The following is an 18,301-nucleotide window of genomic DNA, read 5'->3' as shown; positions in this document are numbered from 1 at the left end:
TCACAAGTTGATGCCTTCATGAAAGTAATTGTCTATTTTGTTAGGTACCACAAAGGTCAAGTTCTAGCTTACTAAGCTTTTTATATAAATTATAAACTAGATATACAATGATCAAAGCAATTACCGTTATTTCTTGACATAGCCTATTCCAGCTAGCATTTGGGGTACAGTCCAAAGGTAGCAGTTGAGATTAAGAATTTCCCATTTAAAACCAAGAAATTCTCGGCTAAACTACTGCTTAACTGGAATACCACCACGACCTAAAAATACACCTTGTGTGCTGCGCTTCCTATTTTTTTTTTTTTTTTTTTGTCCTCCCACGGGAAGATATGAACGGTGTTGGTTTCCAGAGAGCTCTTTACCTGGGTGTGAACGAGACACACCTACAGTAAGCATGAGCCGGAGCAGCATGGCCGTCCGGGTCGACCCACTGAAGCATGAAGTCACATTACGGTGCTTTTACCAGCCTGCTCACTTTTTCAACGCCAACATGTGCGTATTTGTGCCTTTACGTCTGCTATCCATTTTGTTAATGTCGTTTGGGGGTAAAAATAGTTCCATGTATACCTGTGCTCCTGGCTCGTACCGATTAGCAAACATTTGTTGTCGTGCCAAAAATTCTCGCCATTCCTTCATAGCGAAAGGCCAGTTAATTAGACATACAAGAGTTTGACGACAATGTCTGAATTCAAGTTTTGAGAGGCCTCTTATTCACTTATTTCGTCAAGGAGGGCTTTTATACTGTATACTGTGCCCTAGTGTGTAAAATATTCTTGTATCTGGGTGAGCTTGTGTGGAGGAACATTAGTATATAATTGAAGAAACGAGCACTAACCTATGAAGCCTCACACACAAAAAAAACTCACTAAGGTCCACAGATGAGCTTTCCATAAAAACAATTATGTTCTAATGTTTATCAAAATTAATATAAAAATACAAAGGGCATGAGCTGTCATGTCCTAATCGCTGATAGTAATCCATTCATTTGTCGAATTACTCGTTCTTCCACATTCCACAATGTTTGCATGCATGCAAGCCCTCATCTTGTGTCATCACATCTCGACTTGAAGTCATCAGGGGCATCTTTAGTCTTTTGGAGGCTCAGGGCAAACCCACTCATAAGACCTTCCACTGCTCTTGACTTTGAATATTAAAAGCCCGTTGCATCAAGACATTTCCTGTTACCCGCCCCTAGAACTCTTAACAAGTTCAAACCGAACCTACTTTTGTTTCCTTATAGAAACATGACGTGTGATTAAGAAAAAAAGAAGTTGCAGAGTGGGGATTTCTGTATGTGACAGCTCGAGAAGTGTGGAACAGGTCTGCCCGGTCTGCCCCTCACTGCTGACTGCTTTTTATTGGTGACACACCTGCAGGCTTGGGCGGAGCCAAGAGACGCACCTTAACTGAGGGAAGACGCCGCCAGAGACACGGACGGAGCTAGAGGAAGGAAGAAAGGAAGGAAGGAGGAGCACACCGACACACACGTACTCCGGTTACACAAGCGGGCCTGAGCAGCTTCCCGTCATGTCGAAGAATCACGAAAGTGGCTCTGTGAAGTTCAGCAAGTGAGTTGGGCCTCCAAGTGTGTATTTGTGTATGTACGTGTGAGTGTGTGCGTGTTGTGTGTGTTCGGTGTCTCACTCTGCTCTCACTGGTCTAACCTGTCATGTTTTCTCGTGCATGGTAATACAATGCGTAGATGTAAAGTACAGTATATCGTAATAATGAATCAACCGACACACATGGTAGTTGTAAGTGTAATCGTTTGTCGTCATGCCAACAAACCAGTTGATCTTAAGTGCCGCGATATCATGACACACTATAACTTCATTGCTATAAAAGGGGTGGGTAGATTTTTGCAAGCAAGGGGCACATTTGATTTAAAAAAAAATTAAAAAAGCAGATGGGCCAGTTTATACAGTAGATGAGGTCATAAATAAGTAAATACAATTATTGTATGTAGTGCATTGCGCCAATCATTTGCAGTTTTACATTCATAAATAATAATGAAATAATGGCTAATTGCACATTAAATGAGCAATTAACCAAATATTTCATGAGAAATGGGCACAAAAAATGTAGGTTGAATTTATTAATTTGGAATTAATGATGGTTAAACTCATATTATACATGCACACATGTTTATTTTCCTATTTGATTTTCAATACAAGAGGAAGAAGAATTACATATTCACTAACTAATTTTATGAAAATGACCGGATTAGGAACAGTTTGGAGTGGTTAGCACATCTGCCTCACAATTCTGAGCGTGTTGGTTGGAATTATAGGATTCCTGATCATATAAATGCTCATAAAAATACTACAAGCTTGAATCAAAGAGCACTTGGCCATGACATTGTGTACTTGCTTTATGACTAAATCACCATTTGCTTACTTAACAATCAACAACCATTCCAGCCTCGATTGAGGCGCCGTACATGCCATTTATCTGCACGTTCTTAGTGTGACCTGTCACTCAACTCGAGCACATCGGAGGTCCCGCTTGTGTAAAATAGGCGTGACGTGCGACCCGACCCGTAAGATTGTGCCGGGAGGCCCGGGCAGTTTCAGGGGTCTCCGATGGAACATGATTAACAGCCCATTTATTTTCATCAACAGCAGTGCTAATGTTTAAAAAGCAGTATGTAAACTTGTGCGCATGTTGGACTTTTGCAGCACTGATAAGAGATTGAGGAGCAATAAAATGAGGCCACCATGAGTCGTCGTGACTCACTCGAGGCGGCCCGAGTCACCGTGGGGGCCCCTGTAGTTCTGCCAGTCAAATTGATTATTGACCATTCATTGTGGGTGAATCACTTGGCTGAAGTTGCGCAACATTCCAAATGAGCAAGCACTCAGTTTTATTTAAGATTCATTCATTCTGTGACTAAGCCTTTATTTGCAAATCAACTTTCCTCATAGAAATGAATTGAAATACAATTAATCCATTGCAGCCCAGTAAAAAAAAATAAACTCGTTTTATGTAGCGTAATTAACACTGTACTATTATTGTCCGTGCATTTTAAGGGGGCGTGGTCTAGAAAGTGAGGCAATGAAATGTGACTGGCCATAAACCACATATTATACCACCAAGTATTATTAGCAAGCAGGTGCTTAATTAACTGGCTTATGACCGACTTTTTATCTTTCCACGTTGCTGCACATGAATGGCAGCATTCATGTGCATTTCGGTTTGACAACATTCCGGCAGGCGACAGGGGCGGCGATGGCGTACCCCCCCACCCCTCCCGTGTCCTGCTACGGGTGTGTCAAGGCGCATAGTTGCTTTTCATATCTCAGAGGTGAAAGAACGACAGAGCAAACAGGCCAAGAGCAACAACAGGTCACCGCTTCATGAGTGACGTGCTGATAAAGAATCTTCGTGTAGGCCGAACATTAGCCACCTCGTCTAATGACATCTCGTTTAGTTATAAAAATGCATTGTGTACATACCCAACAGGCAGCGGTGAATTCTTTTAATACCACAGGCTTATTGTTCAGTTCATACCATTGTCACTCATTATGTCATTAGGTTGTGTAAGTGTGCGTCAAGAAGTGGCCAACAGCAGGCATTCTTATTTCTATAAATTTCAAAAGCAGGCTCTTACTCTTTTAAGGACCTTAAACAAACCGACTGGTTTGTTCTGATGCTGTCAGACAGTAATTCGTACCTTCCAGCACAAATTTATTCCAAACTAATTGCAAACACGTCAGTTGCACACTGCAGTCTTTTAACTCTTATGTGACAATCATTGAACAAATTACATTTTTTATTTCTATTTGACTCAAAATGGTGTTGTTGTTTTTTTTAATCGTATTTGCCTTGATTTTCATTTATCTTGATTTGTTGTGCTCCACAGGAGCCAGGCCACAGACCTGGCTGTGGTCATTGCTCGCATGCAGAAGAAAGCGGACCAAGTGGAGAAAGACATCCTGAGTGCAGAAAACCTGCTAGCTGTGGTATGAAAGCCTCCGTCGCACTCGGCTTTGTATAAACAAGACTTGTGAGATTAAAGCTCGTCGCTGTGCAGGACACCGAGCGTGATCGAAAGAACCAGACCCTGATCCACCAGAAGGAGAACTCAGACAACCTGGCGGAGGCCGAGGGCCTGTTGAAGGATCTCTTCATGGACGTGGACAAGGCCAAGCGTCTGCAGCACCCGCAGGCCAACGAGATAGAGCGCGAGTGAGTTGACTGGCGCCGGCCGGCTAATGGTTCCTTCCATGCGTGCCAAGTAGACACACCTCGCATACCACATCAAGATAAACCATCACTTCCACATTCCCTTCCACTCTCCACCCACCTCGTCACTATCAAGGACATCATATCTGTGTTTTTGTTTTTTCTTATGATCTCGCAGGCCAATTTTCCATCGTAATGTTTTTGATCTAAAGGCTAATAGATAATAAAACCTTGTAACTGATTGGCAGTGTGAAGAACCTTCACGATCGCTGGGTGAAGGACTGCGCCACCTACAGGGAGCTGTATGACCAAGTGCAAGACTTGGCGCCTGTGGCCAGGATAGACTGGGGTCCCGCTCTGGATGAAAAACAGGTCCGAACCTTAACAACCACGCCAACTCCTGGCAACGTGAAAAAAGTCACTTTTCTTCTCTGTGTGTGTGTTATGTTGCAGAGGCGTATAGACACCGAAGGATATGCTCACAGTCTTTCTGACCTGGAGAAACAAATCGCAGCTCACAACATCCTGCATAAAGAAATTGAGGCTTACAGTGAGCAGCTGACGCCCAGCACAACCTCTTCACAGGTACATTGCTATCAAATGGAGCCATTTAAAAAAAAATATATATATATATTTTGGAATAAGGTTAGAACCTCCTTTGACCTCTTTATTTTCGACAGGGCCAATATGCCGCACTTAAAGAGAAGTACGATCGACTGTTGGTGAGTGGCCTCTTTCGTCCAATCTGTTTACGTGCGATGGGCTTGACATTTTCCGTCTTGCGTCTTTGCAGGAGAGCTCCAAAATGAGGCGCAAGCACCTGGCCTCTCTGTACGAGTACATGCAAAGCTGTAGAAAAGAACTGGACTACCTGTCTCAGCAGAAGGACCGGATCCTGCAGAGAGACTGGAGCGACCGCATGGTTGACCCGCCCAGCGTCCGCATGGAGTATGAGGTCAGTCTTGTTTTGCAATGGAGCCTTAAGAAATTTCTATCTTCAGTCGTGTGCATACTTCCTCCCTGCTCCATTTGACTGTGCACATTTTACTTTTCCAACAGGTCTGATTGGTTGATGAATTTGTATTTTGATTCTTGAACAGGTTTTTTTTTTAATTCAAAAGACAATTATGTTTTTCGAAATCAGACAAGATTAATTGAGAAGACACTTAGATCGCATTTAGTCACTCTCACATTCACGCCTGAAAAATTTGTCTCTTTTGTTTGTCCGTTTGCCTCGGGGGGGACTTGCTACAAACACGTACAACCAGTGACTAAATTAGCCGCTGGCTATGAACACGACACGACTGCTTCTTTACTCTTTGTTTGCGTGCAGAAATTCAAAAGCAATGGGCTGCTGTCACATGAAGGTGAAGTCAACCAGCTTCTGGAGGAAGGAGATCGCCTGTCAGTGTTGAAACATCCTGGCGACTCTGCAATCATGGTACGCCTCCACGCTGAGTCAACAGGTGTCATTCTTTTGATTCTTCACACGGATGACTGTAAACGTTGTTGACAGGCACACAAAGAGGCGGTGCAGAACGGATGGCAGTCGTTCCTCAACCTGTGTCTGGCACAGGAAGTCCACCTGGACGGCGTTGAAGACTACAAGAAGGTAAGCCACCGTCATGTGACATTTTCCTGACACTTTTAACCACTGACTGCTTGTTATAGTTCCAGCTGGATGCAGAGACCTTGTCCGAGTCCTTAGACAGACTCACTTCCAATTTGGACCCAAACTTACTGGAAGGGAAGAGCAACTCGGAGGCCCTCTTGGAACTTCAGGTAGTCTGGCTTCTATTACACTGGGATCTCAATGTAGCAATAAGATAAAACAGGTCAACACATTTTAATGCTTTTTTTTTTAAATTAGAGATGCAAGTAACCTTTTGTTTTCGATTTTTTTTTTTACATCACCGTTTTTAATGTAATAATGATAATAATCATAATATTTTTTAAATTATATTTTCAGGCTAATTTTCATTCAAATTTTAATATAATAATAATTTCTCAAGCTCTACGAGGATGCATGCAGATATTTGAGTGGCATTTCAAATATTGTTGACTCCTCTGACATGTAAATCCTTCCCCCCCCCAGGGAGACGAGCCAGCAGTAAAGAGGAACGAGCAGCGTCTGGCGGCCCTCAGAGAGCTCAGTCGCAGAATAGCGCCGCTGAAGCTACGCCGAAGCAACCTCACCAAACCCATGAAAGTCGTAGCTCTGTGTGACTGGGACGATAAAAATGTGAGGAGAATTTTACAAGGATGACCTTATGAGATAACTCCACTTAGTGTCTTTTATTTAGAGTTTCCATTACATTCCTTTGGTGAATTTTTAACTCTAAACTTCCTGGGTAATTCCTATAAATTCTTCTGTGTGTTCTTTAGGGAGCAGTGAGGCGTGGTGACGAGCTAACATTAAAGTCCATCTATGATAATTACAATTGGGAGCTGCAGGATAGCAGCAGGAGAACCAAAAGGCTCCCCGGGGCCTGTTTCATGATGCCACCACCTGACGCCGAAGCTCTGGAGAAAGTAAACAGGTGCATGTTGAACCATTGAAGCAATCAGCTTGTCAGAACCAGATGGATTCCAATGAAAAATGTCTTTTCATGTTCAGTTTCGAGAAAAAGCTGGCAAACTTGAAGAGCCAGAGATCGGCTATAATGACCTCACTGAAGAACCCCACCGTGGAAGTCGATCACCCAAAGCGTTCAGGTGAGAAGGATTGTTTTTCTTACCACAACACTTTTTTAAAAAATTTTCTTTTTTACCTTAAAATTGGCTGTGATCGTTGCACCCTAGTTTCCGTACAAAAGCCTCCAGAAGACACCAAAGCTCCACTGCTGGCCAGACAACTAGATGAGCTCAACCACAATTTGGATCTTTGCAAAATGGACATCCAGAAACGACAGAGGGCCCCTCTGGACAACCGCAACCCGGCACTAGACCTGGAAAACAGGCTGCAGGATCTCAAGGTTCAACTTTTGGAACGATGAAATGTCTTTGACACCCATGATTTACATGATATGCTTCCACTCTAGAAATCGTCCCTGACGGCGAGGAACCTCGAGTCAGAGAAGGCCGTCATCCAAAGAGAAATGGACCCCATTTTGGCCAAGAAATCACTTGGATCCACTGCCTCAATCTTGCCACTCAAACTCGCGGCTGCCAACACAAAAATGGATGACATCTACAGTCTTATTGATCTTTATGACAAAAAGTAGGAGGAACCAGCATGAAGCCGCTGTTGCATGAGAAACATTTTAGTAACAGGTTGCTGCTTTTCCCGCAGAGCTTCGGCCTCCATGTTCTTGCAAAGGCAGATGCAGAAGGTAGAAGGCACGGTGTCTGGGTTCGAACAGGAGCTCGCGAAAGATGGCGTCATTCCCAATCAAAAAAATGCCCTGATGAATCGCAACCGTCAGCTTCAGGTGCAGTACGCTTACTACAAAGGATTTGTTTGGTCAGAGCAAACCGTGGTTACATTTAAGCTAGAGCACATGTTCATGTCATCAAACAGGAAATTCGTCAGGAGCTTTCTTCAAAGAAGGACGAGTTGAACACATTAGGTCGAGACCTGGACGTGACCAAGCAAGCGTGCAGCGCCTTACAGCAGAATTTCAACGAATACTCTCCTGACATTCGCCGGCAGGAGAGTGAAGTGAAACATCTGAAGAACCGCTTCTCCAACGTCAGCAGTCAAGTCCAGGACAGGTGAGGGTTACCAACTCAGTGAAATGCTGAAACCAAAACTGATGGAAATGCACAGGTAGTACTGACATTTTGTGGGTTGAAAGATAAAAACATTCCAGAGCCAATTGTGTTCGCCGTGTTAAATTCCACAGTGTGCCAGTAATGTCATTGGTATGTGCATGTGTGGTTTAATGACCTCTTAAAAATGCTCTTAGTAATTCCAGTCCTTGCTGCACAATTGCTGTAGGTCTACCCTCATACAGGAAGCCAGCAATAAAAACCAAGACTTCCAGAACGCTGCTCAGTCCTTGGATTTCTTTTTGGTCAATTTACCAAATAACACAATCAGCCCGACTGATAACGTGGCCGAGGTAACGGCCAAGCACGACTTTCAGAAGGTGAGCGCAAATGTCCTTTCTCAACATCACTGTGAATTTTTGATTCTGCTCGGTCTTATCAGTTGTTCTGGATTTTTAGAGAGTGATGGACGACATCAACAAAAAGTCAGGTGACGTTCGTCGGATCAAGGATCTCTCCCGAGAACTCCAAAACGGCTTAATTGTAAGTTGGGATTAATGTTGTTTACTATTTGCACTCGACCCGTGGCCCTTTCTTAAACAAATGAACTTTCAGGAATACGAGATGAAATCAAAGACATACCGCGGCATTTTACACGGCGGGGATGATGTCGACGACGATGATGATGATCAAGACGACGACGAACCTGTACTGAAAAAGCACCAAACTTCAACGATGGCTCAGGCAGTTCAGAGGAAGGTACTACAACATCAAATCGTAATAAATAAATGAATGAGACTTTTACGCTTCATGCTGACTAAACTTGAGATACGTTTGCCCTACAGGAAAAAGATTTACTGAACCGTTTCGCTGAGGTGTCTGCACAGAATGAGGAACTTCTCAACCAGATGGGGAGCGCTAAGAACATCCTTCTCAGGGTAAAACTCTTTTATTTAGCTAAGAGAGGGAAGAATTGGCTAGCTAAACTGAGAAGTGGCAATTCTAAGAAACACGCTTCTCTGTCTGAAATATGATGAACCCCTGACGTCTGCAAAAAAAAATCACAATTTCTCTCTCTCTCTGTTCTTTGATATGTGGACAGAACGAAGACAAAGTCAGCCGAGTAGTCGTCAGTCAACAGCTTCAACTGCAGAGCCAAAGGGAAGACATGAAAGAGGCCGAGGAAATCTCCAAAGAACTGAATGAGGAAAAGTCCCGTCGCTTTTATGCTGAAAAAGACTTGGAAACATACAGACAGAGATACTTGTCCTTGAAGACCAGGAGAGGCGTGGAGAGGTTTGAGGAGAAGGAGATGGTGCAGTATTACCGTGATCCCAAACTGGAAGGGGAACTGCAGACTCTGAAAAATAGGATTCAAGATGAAGGATATAAGAGGTCAAAATTCCATTCAGATATAGAGATGATCAATGAGAAAATAATCCAAATGGAAAAGCAGCTCTCTGGTATGGAACCTAAACTCTTAACCAAAGAAGTCACGGAATATGAACGAGACCCACAGCTGGATAAAGACATGGAACGGATCCGAAAAGAGATACAAAAGCTTCGAGCGGAGATCCAAACAAACGAGTCTGAGATCATTCATGTGAATAAGGAGCTCAGCCTCCTGGCTCAGCAAAAACCCAAGTTCCGAGAGAGGGTTGTGAAGAAGGATGTGTTCAAGATGGAAAAGGATCCAGAGATGCTAAAAGCGGTTTTCACATTCAAGAATGAAATTGCAGCAGAAGAAGCCCAATGTGTGACCATCAATGACAGCGTTTTCAGAATTCGAAGTCAGATTAACACACTGGAGAGAATCATTCCCACCATTGAACCAAAGATAGTCTCCAAGGTGGTCAAGAAAGTCCAACAAGATCCAGAGATGGTAAGCGAGTCACAGAAACTACACATGGCTTTGGAAGAGGAGAAGGACGAGAATGTTATCTTGCTGAAGGACCTGACCACGCTTCAGCTGAAATACGGAGAAGTGGAGAAACTGCGGCCTAAATATGAGGTCAAAGAGGTGATCAATGAGATTTTCAGAGTTGACCCCGAGACCGAAGTCCATTTGCAACGTCTGAGGAGTGACCTGCAGGACTGTAGCCGAAAACGCACGGCGGTAGAGCAACAAATCGACGTGGTGATGACCACGCTGACCACGCTGCGTACTCAGAAACCCAAAGTTGAGTACAAAGAAGTGACCCAGGAGGTTATCAAAGAAGAGAGAAGTCCCGAGGTGGTCAGAGAGTTACAGCGGCTCAGCAACCAAATTTCACGTCTCAAAGTCAACTACGACACCACTCACGAGTTGCTGATACATCTACGCAAAGAAAGAGATGAGCTGAAAGCTGAGAAATCCAAAGTGGAGACCAAGATTGTGAACAAAGAGGTCATCAAATATGAGAACGACCCCCTCCTGGAAAAAGAGGTTAACAGACTCCGAAGGACTGTGAGAGATGAGACTCAACAGCGTCGCACTGTTGAAGAATCTCTCTTTGACCTTCAGAACCAATTTATTGTTCTAGAGCGCCAGAAGCCAGAGGAGAAGACAGTGGTGCAGGAAGTGCTGCGTCTTCAGAAGGACCCCAAGCAGATTCTCGAGCACGAGAGGTTAAACAAGTCCCTAGACGACGAAGTCAAATCCCGTCGGAAACTTGAAATCCAAGTGAGGCAGCTGAGAGCCCAGATTCACGAAATGGAGAACACTGTGGCTCAGATGGATGAACGCCAGAAGAAGATTCAGATCGAATCAGAGCTGCGGCAGATCAAAGCTCAGATCCATGAGCTTGAGACGTCTCCGAAACCTGTTGAGGAAAAGATTGTCATTGAAGAAGTTTTGAAAGTCGAGAGGGACCCAAAGCTAGAGAAACTCATGGGTAATGTCCGTGCAGAGATGGAAGCAGAGGCAAACCAACTCATTCGCCTCCAGAGGGAAATCAGCAGCCTGAAGATGAAGTTGGAAATTCTGGAAAAGGAAAAGACGACAGAGAAGGTTGTTTACAGAGAAGTTCTCCGCGTGGAGAAAGATCCCGGAGTGGAAGCCGAGAGAGACCATTTGAGAGATCTTGTTGCGCAAGAGAGAAATATGAGACGCGACAAAGAAGACAACCTTCAAAGCTTTAGACTTAAAATCACCCATCTGGAGTCATCCATATCTGTTATTTCCAAAGAGGAGACCACCCTGATTTCCAACAGACAAAACCTCCAGAGGGAGAAGGAAGACCTCCTCAAACAACTCAAAATGCTTGAAACTCAAAGGCAGAACATCAGCATCACCTTCCAGCAACAATCCAAGATGATGAGCGAGAGAAACCAGATGGCTAGGCAAAGAACTATCAAGGCAACTTCTGAGAGCCAACGGCTGGAGAAGGAAATCCTGAGTGAAAAAGGCAAACATCACCAGATGGAAGCGATCATTAGGGAGCTGAAAGAAGCCGTCAGGAATGAGGATCAGGCTGAAACTAACACGAGGGAGACCAACCTTTCTACAAGGGTCACCATCATGGATCCCGATACTGGTGTGAACATGTCTCCTTACGACGCCTATCTGAAAGGACTAATAGACCGCACTCAGTACATCAACCTGTCAGAACTGGAGTGCGATTGGGAAGAAATCACATCCACTGGCCCCGATGGGGATTCAACCATTCTACAGGATCGGAAGACTGGGATGCAGTATGCCGTCAAAGACGCCCTGAGAGAAGGCCGCTTGACCCAGTATGATGTCATGCGCTATAAGGAAGGCCAAATGCCCATTTCTGAATTCGCTCTTCTTGTGGTGGGAGAATCCCGAAATTCTTTCATTCCACCTCCACCAATTACAAGTCCCAGATCCCCCATCAAATCAGTCCCGAGCTCTCCATTCAAATCCATGCCATCTCCCCTGATGTCCTCCCACACTAGTCTTAACAACCACAGCGACAGTGTTGAAAACCTCTTTGGTATTAGTGATGAGCAATACCCTATCTCTGGTATTTTTGACACGTCCACGGAAAGCCGCATGTCCGTGAGAAGCGCTTTGACCCGTAAACTCATCGACGCCGATACAGCTCTGAAGCTGCTGGAAGCGCAGGCGGCTTCCGGTGGAATTGTCGATCTCACCAAGAAGGACAAACTGTCTGTCCACAAAGCGGCCGAACAAGGTCTCATTGACAACGCTCACATGTACAAGCTTCTTAACGCTCAGAAGGCATTCACCGGGATTGAAGATCCTCTCACCAAAGAGCGTCTCTCTGTGGGAAAGGCAGCGCAAAAAGGATACATTCCCGAGGAAAACGCAAAGTGGTATATTGAAGCTCAATACCTGACCGGAGGCTTGGTCGATCCCACCAAAGCCGGCCGCCTCACTCTCCAAGAAGCCGAAGCATCCGACGTGATCGACAGCAAGACAGTCCAAGAGCTGAAGAACGAGTCGTCCTACCCAAAGATTCTTGTCGACCCCATCAGCAAAGAGAAAATCTCATACAAGCAGGCGATGGATAAGTGTAAGGTTGACAAGGGCACGGGACTGTTGCTCCTTCCCGCAGCCTCGGGTGATCAAACCGATTCACCATCATACTCCAACTTTCGGTTTATTTAGACTAACAAGAGAATCTAGATCGTGAGTTTAAGATGAGTGAAATGGTTGCCACCAGATTACAAATTGAAATATTACAATAACACACACATCTTGTTTGGTTTGAGTATGATTTGGGAATTTGCTGTAAAAATCAGGGTCATGTCTGTTGTACCATTCAGCATTCTAAAGTCACACACCTTGAACTGCTCTTTACAGACTTGTTTTTTTTTAACAATAGTATTTGTATTTTCAAAATGTATGCATAAATGTGAATCATACTTTATATACATAATAATAAATGACTCTCATAATAATATCTCCATGTTTTTGTCCTTCCACCAAATACATATTTTGGTTCACAGACCATGATATTTCCCTAATAAAGTGGCCTGTTATTAGGTACACTTGAAAATGGCGGTGTACCTAATGGAGTGTCCGTGTGATTGCCTCGTTAATTGCACCTGCGTGAAAAGTTTTAGTTCCTGCGGAACGTGAAAGGAGCTAAAACTTTTCACGCAGGTGCGTTTAACGAGGTTAACTTGGAAAACATATTGGAACGCGGCCCAAAGGACTAGAGCTTGACACCTGTGACCTTTGACCATGATATTTCCCTAATAAAGTGGCCTGTTATTAGGTACACTTGAAAATGGCGGTGTACCTAATGGAGTGTCCATGTGATGTCACAGATCAAACAGCCAATCAGAAAGTGGGGGTGAGGGCGGGTGTGGCACTTTTCACTTTCACTTAAGCTTTGGCCACGATTTTTCCCTAATGAACTGGCCTGTTATTAGGGTTAGGGTTAGGGTTAGGCTGAAAAATGTGAATCTTGGAAATCATGTTGGAATGCGGCCCCGAGGACTAGAGCTTGACACCTGTGACCTTTGACCATGATATTTCCCTAATAAAGTGGCCTGTTATTAGGTACACTTGAAAATGGCGGTGTACCTAATGGAGTGTCCCTGTGATTCCCTCGTTAAGTGCAGGTGTGTGAAAAGTTTTAGCTCCTGCGGAACGTGAAAGGAGCTAAAACTTTTCACGCAGGTGCGTTTAACGAGGTTAACTTGGAAAACATATTGGAACGCGGCCCAAAGGACTAGAGCTTGACACCTGTGACCTTTGACCATGATATTTCCTTAATAAAGTGGCCTGTTATTAGGTACACTTGAAAATGGCGGTGTACCTAATGGAGTGTCCCTGTGATTCCCTCGTTAAGTGCAGGTGCGTGAAAAGTTTTAGCGCTTGCGGAACGTGAAAGGAGCTAAAACTTTTCACGCAGGTGCATTTAACGAGGGTGACTTGGAAAACATATTGGAACGCGGCCCCATGGACTACAGCTTGGCACTTGTGACCTTCGACCATGATATTTCCCTAATAAAGTGGCCTGTTATTAGGTACACTTGAAAATGGCGGTGTACCTAATGAAGTGTCCGTGTGATTCCCTCGTTAAGTGCAGGTGCGTGAAAAGTTTTAGCGCTTGCGGAACGTGAAAGGAGCTAAAACTTTTCACGCAGGTGCATTTAACGAGGGTGACTTGGAAAACATATTGGAACGCGGCCCCATGGACTACAGCTTGGCACTTGTGACCTTCGACCATGATATTTCCCTAATAAAGTGGCCTGTTATTAGGTACACTTGAAAATGGCGGTGTACCTAATGAAGTGTCCGTGTGATTCCCTCGTTAAGTGCAGGTGCGTGAAAAGTTTTAGCTCCTGCGGAACGTGAAAGGAGCTAAAACTTTTCACGCAGGTGCGTTTAACGAGGTTAACTTGGAAAACATATTGGAACGCGGCCCAAAGGACTAGAGCTTGATACCTGTGACCTTTGACCATGATATTTCCTTAATAAAGTGGCCTGTTATTAGGTACACTTGAAAATGGCGGTGTACCTAATGGAGTGTCCCTGTGATTCCCTCGTTAAGTGCAGGTGCGTGAAAAGTTTTAGCTCCTGCGGAACGTGAAAGGAGCTAAAACTTTTCACGCAGGTGCATTTAACGAGGGTGACTTGGAAAACATATTGGAACGCGGCCCCATGGACTAGAGCTTGGCACTTGTGACCTTCGACCATGATATTTCCCTAATAAAGTGGCCTGTTATTAGGTACACTTGAAAATGGCGGTGTACCTAATGAAGTGTCCGTGTGATTCCCTCGTTAAGTGCAGGTGCGTGAAAAGTTTTAGCTCCTGCGGAACGTGAAAGGAGCTAAAACTTTTCACGCAGGTGCGTTTAACGAGGTTAACTTGGAAAACATATTGGAACGCGGCCCAAAGGACTAGAGCTTGACACCTGTGACCTTTGACCATGATATTTCCTTAATAAAGTGGCCTGTTATTAGGTACACTTGAAAATGGCGGTGTACCTAATGGAGTGTCCCTGTGATTCCCTCGTTAAGTGCAGGTGCGTGAAAAGTTTTAGCTCCTGCGGAACGTGAAAGGAGCTAAAACTTTTCACGCAGGTGCATTTAACGAGGGTGACTTGGAAAACATATTGGAACGCGGCCCCATGGACTACAGCTTGGCACTTGTGACCTTCGACCATGATATTTCCCTAATAAAGTGGCCTGTTATTAGGTACACTTGAAAATGGCGGTGTACCTAATGGAGTGTCCCTGTGATTCCCTCGTTAAGTGCAGGTGCGTGAAAAGTTTTAGCTCCTGCGGAACGTGAAAGGAGCTAAAACTTTTCACGCAGGTGCATTTAACGAGGGTGACTTGGAAAACATATTGGAACGCGGCCCCATGGACTACAGCTTGGCACTTGTGACCTTCGACCATGATATTTCCCTAATAAAGTGGCCTGTTATTAGGTACACTTGAAAATGGCGGTGTACCTAATGGAGTGTCCCTGTGATTCCCTCGTTAAGTGCAGGTGCGTGAAAAGTTTTAGCTCCTGCGGAACGTGAAAGGAGCTAAAACTTTTCACGCAGGTGCGTTTAACGAGGTTAACTTGGAAAACATATTGGAACGCGGCCCAAAGGACTAGAGCTTGACACCTGTGACCTTTGACCATGATATTTCCTTAATAAAGTGGCCTGTTATTAGGTACACTTGAAAATGGCGGTGTACCTAATGGAGTGTCCCTGTGATTCCCTCGTTAAGTGCAGGTGCGTGAAAAGTTTTAGCTCCTGCGGAACGTGAAAGGAGCTAAAACTTTTCACGCAGGTGCATTTAACGAGGGTGACTTGGAAAACATATTGGAACGCGGCCCCATGGACTACAGCTTGGCACTTGTGACCTTTGACCATGATATTTCCCTAATAAAGTGGCCTGTTATTAGGTACACTTGAAAATGGCGGTGTACCTAATGGAGTGTCCCTGTGATTCCCTCGTTAAGTGCAGGTGCGTGAAAAGTTTTAGCTACTTTCACGTTCTGCAAGCGCTAAAACTTTTCACGCAGGTGCGTTTAACGAGGTTAACTTGGAAAACATATTGGAACGCGGCCCCATGAACTACAGCTTGGCACTTGTGACCTTTGACCATGATATTTCCCTAATAAAGTGGCCTGTTATTAGGTACACTTGAAAATGGCGGTGTACCTAATGGAGTGTCCCTGTGATTCCCTCGTTAAGTGCAGGTGCGTGAAAAGTTTTAGCTACTTTCACGTTCTGCAAGCGCTAAAACTTTTCACGCAGGTGCGTTTAACGAGGGTAACTTGGAAGACACTCCATTAGGTACACCGCTGTTTTCACCTTCTGATTGGTCGCTCTTTATATGGTCTTTTTTTGTTTTTTTTAAAGCCTTACTATACATGATCATTTTTTCAAGCCTCATTTAAAAAACAGCCTTTGAACCATATCACTCCAGCCTCTTATTTAATATCTTCAAAAAAAAAGATAATTACAAACTGAAGGAGAAAGCACTTTATACAGTAGAAATCATTTTATTTGAATTTTGATGGTAACATATAGACAAACAGCACTATAACAGAAATGTTTTATTCATGTAGTGACAGGAGTGTAACTAAATCGGTGGCTCTGCTAAATCCTTTCGTGTTGACGGTGCTAAGGAGCTGCAATTGAGCAGCTCAAGCCTGTTTACTGACGCACGATACGGCTTATCATGGCTTACAAAACAGAAAACAGCTTCACACTTGTATGTTTCGACAGACTGACTACCTATGAGGTTTGCCTGCATGAGAATCAGTGCAAGACCTATTTATTCTACTTTTACTTATTTTACTTACTTTTTAGTTTAAAAAAAAACATTTTTAAATAAAGTCAAATGGTGACTTTTAAAGAAAACTAAATGGGTATGAGGATGACATCAATCTACATGTCAAATGATGACGTCATACGTCCATCTGTTGGTCGCTGTGGGCAAGTGGCACAGTCAAGGGAGCATTGGGGAAGCGGATGGCCTCGCTGTTACGCCTCATGTAGGCGTGGCCGCTGATGGGGTACCACATCTCCATAAAGGTCAAGGCGCCCACGGTGATGGCGCAGCGGCCCAGCGGCTTGAAGCCCATCTTGCGGTAGAAGGGGACCAGGGAGTCCTCGCACATGAGCACGGCCCGCCGCACGTTGGGGAGGCAGCGCAGGTATTGCAGGTAGCGCCACATCAAGATGGGACCTTTGCCCTGCTGCCGGAAGGTGCGATGGACCGCCAGTACGTGGATGTGGGCAGTGGAGCCATGCGGCTTGTGGAGCGTCAAGGCCTCCTATGAAATAAACACATGACCTATATTTACAGTGGCTAGAAAAAGTCTACACACGCCTGTTTAAATTCCACTCACTGACATCACTTGACATGACCTCCCATCACACATCCATCTATCCACCTATCTATCCATCCATCCATCCATTCACCTATAGTTAGTTGGCTTACAGTGGCGAGACGGTCGCGGTCCCACAGTGAACTGATGATGAAGGCCACCAGCCGGCCCTCCTCGAACCAGCCCATGGAAAATTCTGGACACAGAGTGAGGAAGTGACGCACCTCGTCCAGGTGCAGCGGACACTCGCCTGACACGGAGATGAACGCTGGAGAGACAACACACGCACACACAAATCAAATCAAAATTTGGACATCAAAACGGCCTTTTTTCAATGGAGGATGAGTAGGAAGGAAATAATGGTGACATCTTACCTTCTCGCTCAATCTCAAACACACTGATGGCATCCTGCGTGTTGAGAGGTCTGACTTCACTGGCGGGAAGTGTGTGTCTCCTCTGGATTCCAGGCGACACCGAGGGCTGCATGGCTTCGCCCGATGGCTGAGCATCCGCTGAGGACATCACGCGTTGGGCTCCCTCCAAAAAACCTGCAGGAGTTGCTCTGATGGACCCTGCATGAATGAAGCAGACCTGCTTTGAGTTTTTAAACGATGCCTGTGAGTCATGTTCTCATTTGCATTTGAATATTTGAGCCCGGGTCAAAGGCCTCAGCTGGTTGTAGTCTTCTGTGGAAGCCTGTAATTTTTTTGGGGTACTCACATGGACGCCATTTGGGTTTTGTCTCTGCAAAGCATATAATCATCAGTCCCTTCCGCTGACATATTCATTAACATCCACTTACTGCAGGCTCACATAAAGCAGCTGTTTATAGATTGGAATATACGAAACAGGAAGGAGCATAATATAGAGTAAAACACAATGCTTAAAACAACAATAACACACAGCAGCCAATCAAAATATGGCCTCCTTGGTGGAGGTAATAGTGGGTCACTTACTTGTAAGGTTTTGGATCTTGAGGTGAAGCACTTTTCTTTGTCCGTCTGCCTGCCACTCTACCAGCATGCACGTCAGTATGGAGTGATTATTACTATGAGTCACATGACGGGAGGATTACAGAAGTTGTTTCCACAACTCGGCGCATTAACAGACACGTTATCTCCTCGGCGACAAGACAAAAGCCTGCA

The 18,301-nt window shown here is 44.6% G+C and overlaps 2 protein-coding genes across 2 annotated transcripts; one reads left to right on the top strand and one right to left on the bottom strand.

Moving 5' to 3' along the window:
• The first annotated feature begins 385 nt into the window (after positions 1-385).
• Positions 386-12,765, top strand: evplb (envoplakin b). Its single transcript, XM_037256189.1, has 23 exons — positions 386-492; positions 1,377-1,568; positions 3,863-3,962; positions 4,034-4,188; positions 4,434-4,557; positions 4,639-4,770; positions 4,866-4,907; positions 4,979-5,140; positions 5,519-5,626; positions 5,702-5,797; positions 5,857-5,967; positions 6,281-6,427; positions 6,571-6,725; positions 6,803-6,900; positions 6,988-7,160; positions 7,227-7,405; positions 7,478-7,616; positions 7,706-7,899; positions 8,126-8,276; positions 8,356-8,439; positions 8,512-8,655; positions 8,742-8,834; positions 8,999-12,765. The coding sequence occupies exons 2-23, from the start codon at positions 1,528-1,530 to the stop codon at positions 12,470-12,472; spliced, it is 6,102 nt and encodes a 2,033-aa protein (XP_037112084.1). The 5' UTR covers positions 386-492; positions 1,377-1,527; the 3' UTR covers positions 12,473-12,765.
• Positions 12,766-16,309: 3,544 nt separating this feature from the next.
• LOC119125280 (serotonin N-acetyltransferase-like) lies at positions 16,310-18,209 on the bottom strand. Its single transcript, XM_037255592.1, has 4 exons — positions 18,113-18,209; positions 17,531-17,728; positions 17,270-17,424; positions 16,310-17,102 (listed from the first exon to the last, which is right to left on the bottom strand). Exons 1-4 carry the CDS (start codon positions 18,177-18,179, stop codon positions 16,734-16,736), a joined length of 789 nt encoding a protein of 262 aa, XP_037111487.1. The 5' UTR covers positions 18,180-18,209; the 3' UTR covers positions 16,310-16,733.
• Positions 18,210-18,301: the final 92 nt, after the last annotated feature.

This window comes from Syngnathus acus, chromosome 8 (assembly GCF_901709675.1).
Source record: "Syngnathus acus chromosome 8, fSynAcu1.2, whole genome shotgun sequence".
NCBI classification, from domain to species: Eukaryota; Metazoa; Chordata; class Actinopteri; order Syngnathiformes; family Syngnathidae; genus Syngnathus; species Syngnathus acus.
The sequence above is the reverse complement of the archived record's forward strand: the minus strand, read 5'-3'. Positions and strand labels throughout refer to the sequence as shown.